The sequence below is a fragment of the Nilaparvata lugens genome, unplaced genomic scaffold, assembly GCF_014356525.2.
Source record: "Nilaparvata lugens isolate BPH unplaced genomic scaffold, ASM1435652v1 scaffold5146, whole genome shotgun sequence".
Lineage (NCBI taxonomy): Eukaryota > Metazoa > Arthropoda > Insecta > Hemiptera > Delphacidae > Nilaparvata > Nilaparvata lugens.
In genome coordinates, this window is record NW_024091046.1 from 489 (window position 1) to 21,993 (window position 21,505).

General features: G+C 34.8%; 2 protein-coding genes across 2 annotated transcripts; both read left to right on the top strand.

The window, feature by feature from the left end:
* Positions 1-377: 377 nt before the first annotated feature.
* Positions 378-20,372, top strand: LOC120355894 (DExH-box ATP-dependent RNA helicase DExH3-like; the record flags this gene model as incomplete). Its single annotated transcript, XM_039444640.1, has 6 exons — positions 378-495; positions 3,266-3,492; positions 6,401-6,711; positions 11,487-11,691; positions 17,058-17,266; positions 20,112-20,372. Coding segments are annotated over 6 exons (1,158 nt in total), but the record flags the coding sequence as incomplete, so codon positions are not given.
* Positions 20,373-20,776: 404 nt separating this feature from the next.
* Positions 20,777-21,195, top strand: LOC120355895 (histone-lysine N-methyltransferase SETMAR-like). The gene has a single exon (XM_039444641.1). It carries the CDS (start codon positions 20,777-20,779, stop codon positions 21,101-21,103), a length of 327 nt encoding a protein of 108 aa, XP_039300575.1. The 3' UTR covers positions 21,104-21,195.
* Positions 21,196-21,505: the final 310 nt, after the last annotated feature.

A 21,505-nucleotide genomic window follows, 5' to 3' on the forward strand; every position in this document is an offset into this window, starting at 1 on the left:
ACTTCAGGCGCTCATATCTCAAAAAGTAATGATCAGAAAAAACATGTTTTCCTGAAAAAACTTTTTTTTTTTTTGTAGCTTGATGATATATACAAATAAAAAAACTTGGAAAAATATCACGAGTAGAAAGTTTATTTATAGCCTTTGCACAGCCTTAAATTGGAAACACATACACCCTATACCATGGGATATCTTATTATGATATCTTTTCTCTTAGGTATTACATTTGATGCAGAAATATTTAATTGATTAATAGAATTGAAATCTATTTTATTCTAAGATCTATGGATTTCACATTGATTATGTATTTTATTATCATCGATTACTTCTTTCCCATGTTATAGTTGGTTTGAAATATATGTTTCTAATTGTTGCAGTTGGGCAATGTTGTCGGCTACCAAGTAAGAATGGGGTCTGTGCTTCCAAGATTCAATGATGGATACATCATACTTTGTACTCTAGGAGTGATGCTTAGAAAACTGCTTTCTCCGGATGGTAAGTCAATGGTCAATTATGACCAAAACTATTAAAACGTATTAATAATTTGAAATTAACGTGTTAAAAGATGTAATAAATGAAGATAATTTCTTGAAACTAATTCATTCTTCCAATCTTCGAAAATGAATTTACTGGGAACCGTAAATAACAATTTGAATTAATGTAGATGTAGAGTGAATATGTATCATTATAAATATCCCATGGTGTCTCACTACTAAGATCATATAAATTTTCATTTTAATAGGGTGCAGGCCCCCAATAGAGAATGTTTAAGACGTAACGATAATTATTTTACTACTTCACCTAAATTATTTGAAACTTACAACTCGAAAATAGTGGAATTTATGTAAAAATAGTAAAATTATCATGCTATTATATTAGCAGTAGATGTAGAGTAAATAATGTATCATTATATATATTTTATGGTATCTCACTTCTAAGAGTAGTGAGTACTTTTTTCTATAGGATGCAAGCTCTCAACAGAGGTTGTTTAATACGTAAGGTTAATGATTTTAATACTCAATCTAAATAATTTGAAACCTTCAATTCTAATATAATTGAATTTATTGACCGAGCGAAGTGAGGTCTAAGATTCAAGTCGACGGTTTGGCATTTCTCTTAATGTTTAAATGTTTATATGTTGCGCATTTACGGCGAAACGCGGTAATAGATTTTCATGAAATTTGACAGGTATGTTCCTTTTTTAATTGCGCGTCGACGTATATACAAGATTTTTGGAAATTTTGCATTTCAAGGATAATATAAAAGGAAAAAGGAGCCTCCTTCACATGCCAATATTAGAGTAAAAATCAGACTATAGATTTATTCATCATAAATCAGCTGACAAGTGATTACACAGATGTGTGGAGAAGCCAGTCTATTGCTGTATTCCCATAAGGTTTATAGTTTCAATCAGGTACTTGTGGATGAGAATACTGTGTGAGGTCTACTGTTCACAGAACTACTAGTGATAAAATAGTCAAATTATTCTGCTATACTTGTTGGTAAATTTATCTTTATCGTTTGTTGCTTTCCTAGCTGAATTTCATCAACTTTCTAATTAATCTATTCCTGAATGATTAGGTCTATGCTTCTGATTTCATCAACTAAGTCAGTCCAATCCTAAGCTAGTCCAATGATTTTATGGTATTATAATGAGCTTACATACTACATTAATCACACTATTATGTTATTTAATACAGTAATTTATTTGAAGTAGGCCTAGTAAACCATTTATTCACTTATATGACAAAATAGTAAACCATGAAGATGGTAGACCTGCCGAAAGATCTCGTCACAGTAAGTTCAACCATAGAGAAACAATAGCGTAAGTAGATATGCCACGGGCGTTTATGTCGCAACTTTTACTGTTATCTCAAGCCGATTACTGTCGATTATTGTCGATTTTTACTGTTTTGACCGGTAAGAGTGTATGAACGGCACAATATGGGAGACTACCAGCTTCATAAAGCTTCACAGGAAAGAACTACGTGGACTATAGGCTTGAGATAACAGTAAAAATTGCGACATAAACGCCTATACCATGGGATATCTACTTATGCTATTGTTTCTCTATGGTTCAACTCACACTACCTCGACTCAAATCTTACGACTCCAGTCGAGTTTACTCCAGTCTCTCGACCTTACGACTTTGTTGCTCATTGTCACTACGTCAGTTCCATGCTATTCCATTTCTAACCTCACATTATTAAAAATATGACATCCAATTCGTCACTTATGCGCATGTAACAAGTTTTATAATAATTATTATGAATATATTGTCTTATCTAATTCCTATTATTGTATTATATAAAATGATATAGTGCGGTCCACGTTATAATGTCAGTATTTGATTAACATTGGTGCTGCTATCCTTGTCTATCATTCGACAAAGCAGATAGCGCTATCCTTTTCTAGCTCCACAACATTACCAGATCGTTATTCAACAATGTAGAAATATAATCTAGCAAGGCAGAGAATGAGCAACGCCGTTCTCGTATCCTTTTTCACTGCCATTATAACGTGGACCTCACTATAGAACATCACTTTCACAAAACATAACCTCACTTTCATTAAAAATGCACGGTACTACGCAACTGAAGTCGAGGCTCTACCAACATGTCGCGGAGACTAGAATCGACTGGTCTCCATCGAGTGTCACTATTTGAAAACACATGCTGCGTCGAGAAGAGACTGTGACTCCAGTCTAAAGTCTAAAGTATAAGCAACATAGCATAAGTAGATATCCCATGGTATAGGGCGTTTATGTCGCAACTTTTACTGTTATCTCAAGCTGATAGTCCACGTAGTTCTTTCCTGTGAAGCTTTATGACGCTGTTAGTGTCTCATATTGTGCCGTTCATACACTCTTACCTGGTCAAAACAGTAAAAATCGACAATAATCGACAGTAATCGGCTTGAGATAACAGTAAAAATTGCGACATAAACGCCCTATACCATGGGATATCTACTTACGCTATTGTTTCTCTATGGTATAAGTCAGTCGCGTAAGTGTGAATTTAGCCTAAGTATATAAATCTATTTATTGAAGAATTTTTTACTGCTATTCGTTTTATTCAATAATAGAGAAGTGATTTAATATAAAGCAGTTCGTAATGGACAACAACATTGAAGGACAAAATAGTGTTTTATTATATTGCAGTTCGGAATGGATCAAGAAATTATAATCTCTACAATAACCATTTATTTTTTAGAGCATTTTTTCTAGTTTCTTCAATATTTAAGTGCATTTGTTGTTTGTATGCAGGAATGAGAGGCATAACCCATCTGATTATCGATGAGGCCCACGAGCGTGATCTGAATACAGATATTCTGCTGCTCCTGTCGAAAAGGGCGATAAAGAACAATCCTGATTTGAGAATTGTAATAATGAGTGCCACCATCAATCCCGAACTGTTCCAAAATTATTTCAACAATGCGCCTTCTCTCCTTGTTCCTGGCTTCACGCATCCAGTCACGTCACGGTTTTTGGATGTAAGTACAGAACTGATTCCAGTTTTTATTCATAAATAAATATTTACCGTATTCCACCATAATGTTTGCTAAAACTCAATTTATTTATTTATTATTTATTTATTTATTTATTTACAACAATATGGGAGCACACGGGAAACCCAAAAATTGCTCCCAATCAAAAAAAAAATCAATCAAAAAAACTTACAATAAGCACTTTACAAAACTAAAAATAGAGAGAAAGACTAAGGAAAAAACTATTTCATATTTGTGAAGAGAAAAAATGTGATGAGAATCTAAATATACTGAAAACTTAATATACTAAATACTAGATACTATACATTATTTATACTGTACTAGAAACCATTTACAATATGAGAAAAATAATGAGAGGAAATCAAGAAAATACAAATAACATTCCAATAATGATAAATGATAACAGAGCTAAGAATGAAAGGAAGTCATCTACTAAATATGGTACTCTATGTAAGTTGATGAGGTCTAGCGTGGGAAAAAAGGTGTCACATTGGGTGGAGCCGCTTACATGCCTTCTTGAACTGACTGGGATTCATATGAAAAAGGTCTAGGTGAAAACTATGGTAATTATAAAGATTCATCATGCGGTTGATTGGAGAATTGAAGTGACTATTGGAATTGCATTGGGGAGGAAGAAATCGAAGCCGGAACGCCGTGAAACTGAAGACACATATAATCAGCAATGAAAGGAGGTAGGTTGATTGGACACGGTTGTTCAATATATTATATAGGAACAAAAGCAATTTACAGCTCCTAGATGCTTCCAGGGATTGAATATCGAATATAATTCGAATACAATTACAGCATTTGAAAATTTATGGAGTAAGGTCTTACTTGATATTGTATCTGAGTGTGAAGTCTTTTAAAATTGAGTAATGACTCATGCTTTTGAAAATAGAGACTGCTAGGTTTTGTCTTGGACAGTTTTTCCTTAGCTTCCTCACAAATAACTGGAAGCAATTTCCTCCTACTTTTATAATTGATAGAACTCGTAAATAATTGGAGATTTGATAAAACATAATTCTTCCCATATCAATCTAGTCCATGACTAGAACTAAAACTAAAGTATTGTTTTCTATGTGATGAGTATCTATTAAGGGCTTTCAATATAATGTGCATTTATCCAGTGAAGGGCACTAACATTAAGGTATTACCATTATGCCCACTTCAGTATCTATATATATAAAAGCGAAATGGCACTCACTCACTGACTCACTCACTCACTCACTCACTCGCATAACTAAAAATCTACCGGACCAAAAACGTTCAAATTTGGTAGGTATGTTCAGTTGGCCCTTTAGAGGTGCACTAAGAAATCTTTTAGCAATATTTTAACTCTAAGGTTGTTTTTTTAAGGGTTTAAAGTTCGTCTTTTAGTGTATATTCTTCTTTCCCAATCTCTTAATTATAATTATTGAAATTTCCATATCATATGTTACTATAGAACTATAATCTAGATAGAGTACCTCTTCGAAACAGTTGTTAACTGGGAACTAAATTAATAATTTAGTCAGGTTGGCATTAAGTTGAGTTGACTTTGTTAGGTTGGCACCAAGTTGAAGATTTAAATGCATTTATCGCGGAAAATTGATTGGGCACTGCTACTTCAATCCTGGGAATATTATATTACTAGCCGTCAGGCTCGCTTCGCTCGCCATATCCGTTTAGCCATTTAACCTGATAAAAATGCAGGCGAGCGAAGCGAGACTGCTAATCTCATTCTTGGACGATCCAGTCGGGGGTCCAGGGGGCGGAGCCCCCTGGCTAGACGGATATGGCGAGCGAAGCGAGCCTGACGGCTAGTTCCTATTTTATCATACTTTAATGAGATGGACGATTTCTTTTATTTTGTTTATGTACAGTAGGCATTCTGGAATTTCTCTTGTATTTACAAAATAACAAACATGGAATAATATGGTTGAAAAATTAAATAAAAAGACTAAGAAATTGTCAAAAACCACAGATTTATTGATAGTTAGAAAGACCGGTTTCGGTTGTTATTCAATATGAATAATTACCACAACATCAACTTCTCATCACAAAAAGTGATGGTTGAAAAAGATGATGAATCTAAATTTTAAATACTTTAAATTTATATTAATTTCCCTCGGCAACAAAATATAAATTGATAAACTCAACAAAATAAGAACACTCAAAACCACTGCTGCTTTTCCTCAGATATATACTTGCTTTTTACAATGCTTTTGCAATGTTCTTTAAAACATTGCTGTAGTTACTGAAGTTAGATTTACATTTTTCTATCAGCATTCTATGATTAAAATGAAGGCAGCAATTCATTTTTATGAATAACATCAATGTTCACTCATTGAACATTGCTGAAGAAAGTTGAAGTGGAACTTGTAGTAAAAACGTAGTCCTCTTCTTCTTATGGGATATTGCTTAGACTGGCCACTTACGTTGATTGAACGGGCCAGGAATTGATTTATAAGTATAGGTATAAGTGAATCTCACTTCATCAGTCATCTATTCATAGTAAAAAATTGATTGTTAAGATGAGTTGAAGAGAACCTCACTATAGAAAGACCTCAATCTGCTTCACGGTCAATCCTTGTATCCTCTCATTTTCTTATTTACATGAATGATTAACCAAAATATCTTGAGAAGCAATAATAATATGAGTCTAGGCTATTTATTTCAAGATTAATGTAGACAACCCAAATATTTGAACTATTTGAGACAAAATTAAGAAATAGAAGAAGTTTTGGGCAGCAGCTTGTTTTCTCTTTTCTGAATATTGTATTTGCTCAACCAATAAATAATCTTCAATTCCTAGTGAAACGTTGATAATATTTATGCGTATGTTGGCAGAGAGCGATGCAAAAAGAACTAGGCCTGACGGCAGCCGAGTTGAAGAAAAGGATCCGACCAACAGCCAGACATCGATTCACGTGTGATAGCAAAGGCGGTGCATTGGGTGGCCGCCAACCGGCCTCCGGGAGCCATCCTGGTCTTTCTGCCCGGATGGGACACGATCAGCAAGGTGCGCGACGAACTGGAGGGTCATCCGCGGTTGGCAGTGTTGCCAGTTCACTCGCGACTATCGCACGACGACCAGCGACGCATCTTCCAGAGGCCGCCGGCCGGCAGACGCAAGGTGGTGCTAGCCACTAATATAGCCGAGACCAGCATCACCATCAATGACGTCGTATATGTCATCGATTCGGGACTTCTCAAGGAGAAAAGGTACGCTGTCAACATGCAATTGGGGAAAGGGACACTTTTGAGATGAGCCTGGTATCCTTTCCCATTCATATGATTTGTGTATTATAATGTAAAAATGAATAAATGTAGGCTATAACTAGTAGTTCTGTGAACAGTAGACCTCACGCAATATTCTCATCCACAAGTACCTGATTGAAACTATAGACCTTATGGAAATACAGCAGTAGACTGGCTTCTCCTCGCATCTGTGTAATCACTTGTCAGCTGATTTATGATGAATAGTCTGATTTTTACTCTAATATTGGCGTATGAAGGATGCTCCTTTTTCCTTTTATATTATCCTTGAAATGCAAAATTTCCAAAAACCTTGTATATACGTCGACGCGCAATTTAAAAGGGAACATACATGTCAAATTTCATGAAAATCTTTTACCGCGTTTCGCCGTGAATGCGCAACATATATACATTAAGAGAAATGCCAAACCGTCGACTTGAATCTCAGACCTCACTTCGCTCGGTCAATGAATATGTACATTATATTGCTTAGAAATAATATTAAATCGATCAGTTGAAATTTGCAGCTTTAAAAGTTATTGAACTGTCAAAATCGATCTAGGGTTGAAAATACGATTGAATGATGTAATTATTATTCATCATAAAGCAAAATCAACTAAGCTTTTTTAACTGATTGAGTTGAAAGTCATTTAACAGTGTTTATTTATACATGTTTTTTTTTAATTTGACTGCAATATAACACTTTGGTTATGAACAGTTCAATTCTAGCTTAAATTAATAGGTTGAAGTTAGACATTAAAGGGATATATCACTCCTTCACAGTCTTAGGGCCGTTTGCACAGTGATAGTTTAAACTAAATTTAATTTTAAACTGGATTAAATCTGTATCAAGTCTCGTTTGTTATAATGTGATTCATTTTGACTTTAATCTACCAGCTGATTGAATTCAGTTTAAGCTTTGACTGTGCAAATGGCCCTAAGTGAGCAATGCCCATGCACTGTTTCTTTCAATATCACTCTTGCTACATTTAAACGAGATCTGTAGGCTTCTTCCTTTTCAGTCTTCTCACTGTATTATAGTTGTCAATGAGGTGTAGAGCTTAGATGTTCTGATGATTATGAGAGCCTCTTCATAGTTTCTGCAGCCTTTGTGATCATGACATCGACTGCTTCCATCTACATTGAATCATACACAAAACTTATAAGCTATTTCTAGATATACTGGGTAGTTAGTCAAGAATCGAAAAGACAATAATAATCTATATACTGTAATAAAGGAATGAACTGGCTTATACACGTACGGGATAGGAAAATTATGTTTGACGCATAATCCTGTTTGAACTATTGGACTGATTAACTTGAAATTTTGCATTTACAGTATTGTGTCAGTTAATGTGAACAGGTGAAATTATTTGAAAAATATGATTTGTTATTTATTCAACTACATTTATGTACATTTACATAAGGTTTTTTATAATTAGTTAATATGAAATATGCCCCTTTGACTTTAATGACATCCTGGTTTCTTCTTGGCATATAATCAACAAGTTTTTTGCAATTATTTGTGATTGCCTCATCTTTAAACCACACCTGAATCACTGTTTCCAGTTTTGTTTTTGTCGTAAAGTCCATTTTTTGCAGTCTAGCCTTACATATTTTCCACACATTCTCAATAGGATTGAGATCTGGTGAATTCCCGGGCCAATCCAGAAGAGTAATCCTATTATCCTTGAAGTATTTCATCATAACCTTGAAACGTGGCACGGCGCCCAGTCTTGTTGAAAAATTTCCGTCCTTTTGGCCTGGACTTTGGCAAGCTCTGTAGCTAAGCGTTCCCCAGCATTAATTGTACTTTTCACTATTCATAATACCTTCAATAGGAATAAGAGTGCCAGTTCCTGAGTATGAAAAACAGCCCCAGAACATTTACTTTGTTGGGTGTTTAACTGTTTGGTTAATATGGGCAGCAGTATGTGATTCATTGGCTGCCTTTCGAACGAATTTTGATCGCTGTCCCTGCACAAGGAAGTGTGTCTCGTCAGAAAATAACACTCTTTTCCAGTCTTCTGCACTCCAATGAGCATATGCTTTGGCCCAATTCAGCCGTTTTTCCATCATAGGTGCTGTCAGAAGTTGTTTTCTCTGCAGTCTCACGGCTCTTCTCCCGCCTTCTAAGAGTGGTCTGCGTACCGTTGAGTCATGAATTTTCACTCCAGCTTTTTCTAAATCTTGCTGAAGGTCATAACTTATTTTTCTGGGATGAATTTTGCTCTCACGCAAAAGAAAGGCTTCATCTCGTGGTGTAGTCTTCCGTTTTCTTCCACACTCTCTTTTCCGTTGCACTTCAATGGACCCTAAATTATTTTTTTGTTTAATCATTTTATTTACAGCACCTAGACTAACACAACACTCCTTTGCTATGTCTCTCTGAGTCATTGGTGTATACTCACTAAGAGTTATAATCCTTTCTCTTTTCCTAGGTCCATATCAATAAACAGCTAAACCAGATTACACAATTTTCACAAAATCAATGTAAACAACACTAACTTTCCTAAATATAACGAAGTATAACACTCATGTAAGAAAAAGCACATGTTTACAACAATATGTCAATAAGGTTTTGAGGTAATGTTGTTTTCTTGGACAAAACAGCTGTCAGAGTAGCTGTGGTGTCAACGTATGAAAACTAAATTTTGACCTCTGTTCAAATTAATTTGCACAATTCTGTAGATTCTTAGTTAACCGAGGAGGGTTGTAGGCCTATTTTAAATTATTCAAGATTTCAGTAGGTCAAGTTTTTTATTGAACCCTTGCGGAGCACGGGTTACATGCAAGTAGTAATAATGTAGGGTTTTGAGGGTAAGAAATGGCGGAGAAGAGAGGATGTAGGAACATAGGCTAAGGAGGACCTGATGGATAGAAGATTAACAATGAAAATAAAGTAAACACAAATCAAATACCTTGAATAGGCCGTGATATGTGAACCAAGCCTGATAATGATGCCCTATAGAGGTGTGGCCACACGTAGGGGTTTGTCCAGCGGTTTTTGTAGTACTTTTACGATTCGCGGAGCGAGGGTGGAGGTAATCGTTGGTATCAGTGAAAGGGTACTCAATTGAGGAATTTAGCATAGCGGGGTAACGAGAGCGGTTTGAGGATTGAACAAAAGTTTAAGAACAAGTACACGACTCAAGTTCCAGCGAGCGGATGCCGGGCGGAGGGCTCGAGAGAATGCGGGGACTTGCCCGGGCCTAGCAGTTACAGTCGACAGCTAGATGAACATCAACTGGCTGTGTCCTCATGTCAGATGAGGACCATCTGCAAAAAATGGGTTGGCCCGCTTCCTTGGGTCTTGAGAATAGAATAGAATATGACTGCCTTTATTTTTCCTAGAGAGCGAATTTAGGGCGCAGTCGGCCCTCTCTTACACTCAACTCTCAGTATTGAGTGGATAAATACAGAATCACAACTTTGTGAGAATCAAAGCTCAAACATATAATTCAAGGGAGAACGTGTAGCATTGGAGCTATGCCAGAGATTGCTCTAACTCCTCTGCATTATTATGGATATATAGTACTTGAGTAGTTGAAATTCTTCTGAGACGGAGGAGGAGTGAAACATCGGGGCTTTTGAAGTTGCTACAACAACAACAGCTAAATAAGAAGCTAATGCTTCCTAGAATAAACAAAATATTGATGACAATTGGCGCCGTTACATTTGATTAATTATAAATTAAATTACTTGAATCCAACTTACCATGAGTACTAAACACTAAAACTGATTGAAAAGTCATCGTAGTTACTCTAGAATTGAAAAGACAATTGAATAATTGACCGAGCGAAGTTAGGTATAAGATTCAAGTCGACGGTTTTGCATTTCTCTTTATGTTTAAATGTTTATATGTTGCGTTTACGGTGAAACGCAGCAATAGATTTTCATGAAATTTGATAGGTATGTTCCTTTTAAATTTGCGCGTCGACGTATATACAAGATTTTTGGAAATTTTTAATTTCAAGGATAATATAAAAGGAAAAGGAGCCTCCTTCCTACGCCAATATTTGAGTAAAAATCAGACTATAGAATTATTATTCATCATAAATCAGCTATCGAGTGGATTATAAATTGCATGCCATGACGCATGCAATTCAATATCTCAATGTAACTTGGTGAAAAATCAGCTGCTGTGTGTACTATTAATTGCATGCCTCATTGAATGCAATTCTTATGCACTATCAAATGAACTATTGATTGCATGCAATAACGCAAGCAATTAATAACTAAAATAACATAGTATTGTCTCTCGACCTTTCTCTGTCTTGAAGGAGATTAGCTTTTGATGTTAGCATTTTTGATACACCAACCCCAACAGCCATTAGCTGTTTTCTCACCGATATCTCGCCGACACGATATATAGACAGGATTTACTCTGATTGACAGTATAAGAGGAGGCTGTGGTTTATATAACTGCGCGAGGTCTACTGTTCATAGAACTACTAGTAGTAAAATTGATTGAAAAGCCATTGTTATCTTAGGTACTTGTTGATGTCTTGTTGACGTGTGTTTGCAATAGGTTGAACTCGAGAGACGCCGTTACATTTGAATAATTCTAAATTAAATTATTGAATCTAGCTCAATATGAATACTAAACAGTAAAACTGATTGAAAAGTCATCGCAGTTACTCTAGAATAGAAAATGCAATTGAATCATAGTAAAATAGATTGAAAAAGCCAGTGTTATCTTAGTTACTTGTTGATGACTTGTTGACGTGTGCTTGCTATAGGTTGAACTCGAGAGACGGAATGTCGTGCCTGGACAACCATTGGGCGTCGAAAGCAAGCGTGATCCAGCGCAAGGGGCGAGCGGGTCGAGTCCAGCCGGGCGAGTGTTACCATCTCTACAGCCAGCACAAGTTTGACTCTCTCGACGAGTTTCCAATGCCAGAGGTGCACAGGATTCGCCTGGAAATGGTCGTCCTGCAATCAAAGGTATTCAAATCTGACCTGAAGTCAGAATACCGTAGTTTTTTGCTGAAAGACGCACTTCTTCGTTTTTACATGGCCGATTTCATCATAATTCAATACTTTTAGGCTCGGTTGCACATAAGCTGGTTGAATTTTTATTAATTTCATGAGAACCAATCAGAGAAAGCTTTTTCGAAATGAAGGCCTCTCTGATCAATTCTCGTGAAATTAATTATGATTAAAATTTAACCTTAGTATTGTATTGGCACTTGATATTGTATTAGAAGCTTAACGATTATTTTCCAGCCTAGATTTAGCAGTGGATGATGCAAAGGAATGTACAATGATGCAAAGGAGTACACTGTGTATCAGGCTTGAAATGGTGGTTTTACTGTCCAAGGTGTTTTTCTTCTCCTTTTGATATGTTTATCATAGTTGTTCGAACTCACTGCCGGCGCCCAACTTGTTCTTTGCCGGTATTGTAATTGATAATATTTATTTATTAATTTGTAATTACTTTTATGGTAAATTAATGTATTTGATACTAGAAGTAACCCGTGCTTCGCAAGCGTCTATTTTAAAACTTAACAAACTGAAAACTTGACGTAATGAAATCTAGAAGAATTGAAAATAGGCATATAAGAATCTCGGTTAGTTATGAATTTATTTGCAACATTTCAAGTATTACAAACCAGACGAATTATAAATTCTCCAAAACCTTCTAAAGAAGGTTTGACTGGAGGAGTCAAGTTTTACATTATATTAAAAAAAACCATAGAAATAGTACATTGATACAATCAAAATTAATTGATACATTGATAATAATTCATTTAATTGTATTGTGTAGCAATAAAATAATAAAACAATGGGATTTCAGTTGTTGCTTATCACAAACAATAATACACAAGAAAAAATATATATAAAAAAAGAAAGAATTTATGAAAATCATTCAAATTCACTCAAATTATTTAACAGAAAGTGTTTCATCTTATTCTTAACAATTGAAATTCTATCCAGACCAATTAAATCATCTGGCAACTCATTGAAAATAGTTGGTACAACATAACTAAGTTCACATTTACCATGATAATTATTGTATTCGGGCACAATAAACCTCTTATAAGCAGCACCTTGTCTTCGCTCATGCAAAATTCTACTTGACATTTTAAAGTTATTAGAAAAATAATTATTTAATAAGATATCATATCTGAAAAGCTCGTTTACAGGAAGAATGCTATATTTTTTAAACAAATTTGGCTTAGGGTAACTCTCTTGTTTTGAATGAACTATTTTCAGCAAGGAATTTTGTAATCTCTTAACTCTATCAATTTCATAGCCACTTGCATTACCCCAAACATTGACACCGTATCTTACTACGGATTCAGCTAGGGCTTTATAAACAACTATCAATGTCTTCTTTGAGACAGATCGCTGTAAGTTATATAAACCAAATAGACATGAGCGAAGACGCTGGCATACACTATCAATGTGAGGACCCCACTTTAAACAATCATCAATGAAAATACCTAGATATTTTTGAATTGTAACTTGTTTGACCTTTTCATTACAAGTACAAGGAGTTCCAAAGTTATTCTCATGTAGACAATTTAAGGAATGCATAGTAATATTAGTGGACTTTGAGGTTTGACGTGGCGGTCTCATATGCATACAAGTGGTTTTTTTAAAATTCAAAGTCAAGCCATTATCATGGATCCATCTTTGCATTCTATCAAAGTCTCTTTGTAGCAATATTCTTGCTTCATCAAAACTTGTGTGGCTGGCTACCATAACTGTGTCATCAGCATACTGAAATATCTTAGTTTCCTTTGAAACACCAACCATTGTGATTACTGACACCAGATAAAGCAATGGTCCAAGATTGGAACCTTGTGGCACACCAGAGGTGACAAATTCATGGCGACTGTAGGATTTTCCTACTTTAACAGTAACCTTTCGGTTATTCAAATAATCTATTAACCAGTTAATACCTCGTCTTGACAAACCAATTTCACTCATGGACTGTACAATTTTATGAAAAGATAAAGTGTCAAACGCTTTCTTGAAATCTAGAAATAATATTAAAACATGGTAATTCTTATTTATTTATTATTTATATAGTTACATAATTGGGATAAAAGCTGACCAGTTGATTTGTCGCGTTGGAATCCAAATTGAGCTGAAGGGATTAAATTGTGATTTTTTAAATGCATAACTAATTCATTACAAATATACTTTTCAACTATCTTATCAGGTGAAGAAAGTATTGAAATAGGCCGATAGTTAGAAATTTCTGATCTGGATCCATTTTTGAAAATCGGTCTTATTATGGAAGTTTTCAATTTATTTGGAACTTTACCTTCCTCTAATGATAAATTGATTAATCTTGTGATAATTGGTATGAACTTGATACTGTGATTTTTTATATCAGACATCAAAATATTATCAATCCCTGGAGATTTATTTGAACTCATACTTCTGATGATATTACCTATTTTTAATTCATCTGCATCAGGTAAGTCAAAGCTAGGAAAATTAACATTGGTATCATTATCATTTTCTAAATAAGTAGTAATATTACACTCATGTTTTGCAGCTCTAACACCTTCTGTGAATTCACTGCAGAAATGGTCCACAACCTCCTCAACCTGCCTATCACCAACCACTATGTGTTTCATTATATTATCATCAACTGACAACTTTTCTTGTCTACCCATGGCAACGTTGATTAATGACCAAGTATTTTTTATGCTATTAATGTTTGTCTCAAATTCATTTTTTAGAAAATTACACTTTGCCTTTTTAATATCTTTATTTAATTTGTTACGATATTTCTTATATGCTTCCAAGCCCTCTGGTGTACCAGAGTGTCTATACAAATTATCCCTTTCTTTCAATCTCCTATGCAACTCTAGAGTCATCCAATTCTTTTTAAGTTTAACTTGAGATTTGTTTTTAACTTTGATTTTTGATTTTTCATATCCCAAGTCATAGACTCGGCATAACTCATTATAGAGCTCATCACAGCTATTCAAACTTAAAATGCTATTAACATCAATATCGCTGAGGTAACGATTTATTCTATTTTTTAAGTAAATATATTTATAATCACTCCCAATAGTTGAATTCACACTAAGATTTTGATCTATTGGACATGAACATAAAACAGAAAAATGATCACTTATTCTACTTTTTACTACACCAGTATAGATTGGTTCATCATACTTCATCCATCGAACAAAATAATGATCTAAACAAGATCTAACTGGTACTCCCTGCAGGAAAACCTCTCTTGTATTACTCCAAATACCTCTAACAAATCCCATGGAATAGAGCGTATCTAAGTATTCTTTTATAATAGAAGACCTATCCTCATTCAAATTGAGGTTGATATCACCTGACAACAAGAATTTACAATCAATGGGTACTTTATTAATATTTTCATTGAGCTCTTTGATAAAATTAGACTTAGATAAATTAGGAGGGCGATAAATACCCAAGAAATAAGTTTTGAAATTTGCATTAATACTAGAACGTATAAATCCTTGAACATTTTCAAAAGTAACAAAATTATAATCTATCCTTTCAAAAATAAAACAATTTCTTAGAAACATACAAACACCACCACCACCTCTATTTTCTCGCAACCAGAAATGCTTATTGAAACCCTCAATTTTGAAATGATCCATCAGGTAAGATTTAGTTTGTACTTCTGTAAAAAATATCAAGTCAAGTGATTGAATAAATTTATCATAAGCTAGTATGAATTCATCAAAGTGCAACTGGATTTTTCTAATATTGAGAGTAAGTGAATTGAAGTTGGATTTGACACCATTCATATTATGTCTATTGGTCCCTAAAGAAGAAGAAAGAGGTACAAACAATTCGAGCTCAGTAACATCATGGAAAATACTCTCTTTAACAAATGAATCTGAGTCTGGATTCAATTCATTTGCAAAATTTTGAGTAAACAAATCATGAACGGATTCGTCTCCTTCATGATCAAACATTGGCACGAATCAAAAATGAAAATGCATATCTGAACAATGCTTCTGAAATAATTCAAACGATTTTAGTGAGGTCATTATCCCTCAATATCTCAATGACAGGCTCCTTTTCATTCTTACGAACTAGAATCTTTCCATTTCTGTACCATACATATTTGTATCCATGCTTAACAGCTTGCTGCTTGGTCAGCCACTTTAGGTTTTTGAAATAGGCGGAAAGATTTTCAGATACAAACACCAATTGATCATTCTTAGAACAGGAGGAAATTATCTGAGATTGCTTAATTTTAGGGCCCTTTCGAGCAGAACTTACAATTTTTTCCTTCAAATTCCTACTTTTCAGAACGACAATGATAGAATTATTTTGTTTCTTATTTCTAGTCGGTAAACGGTGCGCAATATCAATATCTCCTATCACAAACTCAGGTACAATTTTTTCAACAGTTTTTGTCACTAGCTCATAAACATTCTCATCCTGATTTTCTTCAAGTCCAAAGATTTCTATATTATTTCTACGACCGTATTGTTCAATAGAGTTCAATTTGTATTCCAGATCCTCGATTTTCTTGTCTTTTATAACTAAACGTTTTTCCAAAGATGCTATTTTACTATCATTTCCTTTTACACGTGATAGAACTTCGTCGAAGCTATTACTCATGAATTTCACGGAATCGTGTAAAGTTGTAATTTTCTTCATAAGACACGTGAAAACCAGTTTCAGTTCTGGATTAGAGATTGTTTTTGTAATTGAGTCTAAATCGAAGTCTAGATCATCACTTACCACACTTTCAGTATCTCTATTGTCACCAGTTACCTCCCTAGCAGCACGACAACGTTGAGGGCAGCGCCATTCATTCCTCTTCTCCTGTGTTTTTCGTTGTTGGGTTTTTCTTGCGACCCCAGCACAGCTATAATGGTAAACTGAATTACAGCCATCGCAACGAATGCAATCATCACCAATAATTTCCTCGTCATTTGTACAATTTCTATCTCCACACTCAGGCATTTTATAACAGTGAGTAAAGTGGAAAAATATTGAGAAAATTTGAAACAGAAAGCTAAAGCTATAGTTCAGCACGTCAAACTCAGATAAGGGAGATACCGAGCCAAGCAGATAACTTATCAACGGAGCAACTGAAAACAACGTCCTATCGCTACGACATCCAAAACTCGACTAAAACTACTTATTATTAATAATAATAATAATAATAATAACACAACCCTACTCGCTCTTATTATATAGATGAGAATATATGATTAGTCCAAAGTTGGTATGTTCAACATAACTAACTGGTTTTACTAGCAGGAAAATAATTAATCACTAGTCTATTCATGATCGGCTACATTTTTTTGTTTTCTCCTCTTATACTTGATCATTCTTTTCAGACATACAGTGGTCATGAAGAAGCTGAACAGTTCCTGCGTCAACTTCCGGAGCCTCCAAGTGTTTCTGTGATTAGAGAGGCGGTGAAAACCCTCCAGTTTATGGGAGCTCTGGACATGGAGGAGAACCTGACTGCACTTGGCCATAGGATATCAGTATTCACAACTCACCCACTCATATCAAAGGCTCTTGTCTACTCATACTTTTTCAAGTAAGTTGATTTACTACTTTCATAGAAAACAAAAATTATTCATTCAATAGAAACAACGACCTTTGTGAAACATGAATTAATTTGATCTCGATGATTTATAATGAGAATATTTTTTCTACTATAATCATAATATAATTATGGCATTGGAGGAAAAACTAGGATGAGTCTTTACTATTTCTTTCCAAACATTTTGATAAAATGCTTAAAGGTTGAGGTTATGAAATCACATACTGCTTCGTCACTTGATTTTTGGTACAGGAATAATGATTTGAAAATTTTGAAGGTTGACATAATACTTTGAATGAATGATTTCAGAATTTTCAAATCATTCCTGGACCAAAAATCAAGTGTACAGATGTATCACAATAAATAAAAAAAGAAATATTGCACTTATTTGAAAAATTTGATTACAAAATCACAAACTTATTATTCATATTGAGATTAATCAACTACCTGATTGGGTAACCATTTCAGGTTGAATATTATGAACACGATTATCTACGAACCTTTTTGGAACTTTTGGCTGAACTGCAGGCTTTAATTATTTTCGCTAAACAGATAATTCTTCTTATAATTAAATAGGTTGACATGAAGGCCCAATTGTTTTTTTTTCATGGTTGATTTATTTATTTATTTACAAAGGCAACTCTCCACAAGTATCAAGCCCAGATGATGATGAGGGGATGAATGATAATACAGTACAAACGTTTCTATTTGTGACGATTTTATGAATGGATCGATAGAGAGATGATGAATAGCTGAAATGAAGCTAGAGAATGAGTAGCCGATATAAAATGAGAGAAAAATGAAACCTGAATAACTTGTTGAATCTATTCTAAGAACCTACTTGCTACTTACTATTGCCTTGTCAAAATTAATATTTTATGTATTTAAACTTTTTCTTCCTTAACACATGAATGGAGATTAGTGTGAACATTTAACTATCCTGACTAGTGTGAAAAATTCTACTGTCATCAATTTCAAACATCTTATCAATTGTGCACTGTGCATATCTATTTACATTTTGCCTGACATTACATTCATATTTGTAATTTTCTTGATTGGGGAGCAATTTTTGTGATTTCCCGTGTGCTCCCATATTGTTTTAAATGAATGAATAAATAAACTGATGATAGGCTAAGTCTGTAGTTAGCCTACAGTAGTAACCTACCTGTAGATACCCGACTACAGGTTAAGTGATTAGATAACCCAACTAAGTTTCTGAAAAGAAGCTTATTTTCGAACTACAACTACTGCAACAGAATAAGTATTTCTGAAGCCAAGTGATCTCGTCGGAAGATTGAGTAGAACTGAATTCAAATGACAAATTGAGATCCAAGGCTGGCCTCCAACGGTTGAACGTGCATGCACATATACTAAATCAGCAAGATGCTTCTACCTTAAAATGAACAACCAATATCAATAAATAAACCACTGGAAGATTACAATTTATAATGATAATATAACCTCAAAATAATTATACCTCAAACAGAGCAGTGAAGAAAAATAAATAACATTAATTGGAAATTTTATTTATCCAACAAAAACCTAACCTCGAAAACGTTTGCTGAAAGCGTTTTGCTGTGATCTCAACTGTAATGATAAATCAATGTAAGTGGACTGTGTATGTGCTTGCTCGTTCAACCGTTAGTGGCCAACCTTAGGAAGACAATGCGTAATCAGCAATACAGTATACATAAACATTGGAGTATTGCTGTATAATTTATTTACTAGTAGTTCTGCGAACATTAGACCTCGCTCATGAATACAACTTTCAATCTAATGAGAAGGGCCAATACAGTAAGTACAGTATATTGTGAAGATTTAGCCATGTCATCTATTATTTTCTCCATTGAAAGTGCTAGAGACACTGTTTGCAGGGACACTGGACTTATCAAGGAGGTACCTTTATATCGTCTCCATATTTACAATATAAACATATATTACAACTTTTCTAATAATTAATTATAAGACATCGGTCAACTGACGGAAAAATGAAATAATAATTATGCAGTAGGCAATTTAGATGATGAATCGTCTCACAGACGATGGTGAGATGGAAAATGATTCTAAATAAGATGCGTTTGTTGGTGACAATGACATTAGGTTGCTAATGATATGGCTTGTTATGCCTATGCAGAATGTTAATGCTCACAAATCGGTTTCCGATCTCATACCTAAAGGAAAACAAAAGACTTGACACTGTAGAGCGATACAAAACTGCACAGGAAATACATACAATAATTATTGTACCTGATAAACTGAAAATTCAGTTAAAAAATAACTGATAGTTATGAATAAAAGAAGTTGGAGATCAAAGAAATGTTTATGATGTTAAATATTGTCTACAACTGGAATAGTTGTTGATTTATTAGTTGATTAATTTTATGATTATAAAAATTGTCCACAACTAAAATAGTTGAGTTATCTGTAACATAGATAATAGTGGATGCAAAAAGTAAGACCATGAATTGCTGTATCTTCGAAGTAACTTTTGAGGTTAGTTTATGGTTTTTTAAATATTACAAATAAACCAGAGGTCTTACCAAAAATCGTTACACATACGTTTCTGCGCCTTGTTTCAAAGAAATTGCATACCAAATTTCATCCAAATCGGACAATACTGCGGTACAAACAAACAAACTGACAAAAGCCGATCGAGTCGAAACTAAGACCTCAGCTTCAATGAAATTATATCATAGTACACTTTTTTTGAAAAGATTTCAATATAAAATAACAGATTAAAAACACAAATTAAAACAACAAGTTTCATTTTAAGAAGATGTGCTGTATAATTATTCAACTTTGCCAACATTTTCATTTAATAGTGATGTTTCTATTACAGATGTGTGAACCCGCTTATAACGATTGCACCATCATGTCATCCGAGAGAGATTTATTCCCGGGGATGGGCGTGGACAAGAGTCTCATAAGGGTTGGCAAGGCCAGGTTCAGCCCTTCGAGTGACCACCTGGCCATGGCTTGGCTCTTCCAGCAGTGGTCCGAGTACCAGACACGCGACGAACGCCGAGCCAGGAGTCTCATGGAGGAGATGCTTGGCAACCACAATGCTTTCCTATTCATCCAACGTTAGTAACAATTTTATATAGATCCAACTTTAAATAATTTAGTACTAGCAGGTAACCCGAGCTATGCAAGGATCTACGAGGGCTATTTTTTTTTCAACTTCCGATCGTGCCGCTAGATGGCAATGCGAGCGGCATTGGCCAACAATGCGCGGCAGCTGACTAGTCACATCTCACACTATAACCTCACTCGTTTTCGGCATCTGTCGTCATTACCAGTTCATCTAGCGACACATAAACATGGTCAATATATGAATATCTCCCGCCAAGTGTGAGTTGTGAAGTGTAATTCGTTTTTTTGCAAGCTGAAGGGTTATCCACAGCAGAAATTCACCATAGAATGAAACGAGTATATGGTGAAAGTTTCATGAGTGACAGTGCATTGCGTGATTGTAGAGGAACTGTGCAGAACAAAAGGAGAGGAATGCTCACATCGGGAGTGGTGCTCATTCATGACAACGCTCGTCCTCACAGTGCTGCTGTGACGAAGCGTCTTCTTAACGGGTTTAAATGGGACGCTTTTGACCATCCGGCGTATAGCTCAGACTTAGCACCAAGCGACTATCACCTTTTCCCGGAACTGAAGAAAATGCTAGGAGGGCAGAGCTTCCGAACAGACGATGCGCTGCAAGATGCTGTGAAAAACCACCTCAAATCACTGGCGGCTAAATTCTATGAACAAGGTATTAAGAAGCTTGTACCCAGGTATGAAAAATGCCGCAATCTGAATGGTGACTATGTTAAGAAGTAACTAATAATGTAAATAACTTTTGATAATAAATTCATTCAATTACTCTCACTAGTTTCTTTTTTATACCACATCGGAAGTTGAAAAAAATAGCCCTCGTATTAGAAACTTGACAAACTAAAAACTTGATCTACTGAAATTTTGAAGAATTTAAAATAGACCTATCTATCGTCGGTGAATTGAGAATCTATATGCAAAATTTCATGTTAATCAGTTCAGACGTGATGATTATTCATTATTCATTTATTTATTTATACATTGATAGATAAAATGGCCCATATGATTAAAACCAGAGCAAATGCTCATGAGCAAGAGCATGGAGCATAAGGTTTTGCTCATGAGCAAAAGGTAGAAGCAAAAGCATTTGCTCATTTTTATATGATAAGCTTTACCTTATACTCTTAC

Excerpts from the sequence above, each read along its gene's own strand:
- LOC120355895 (XM_039444641.1), top strand. The coding sequence starts at position 20,777 with ATGCTCACATCGGGAGTGGTGCTCATTCATGACAACGCTCGTCCTCAC.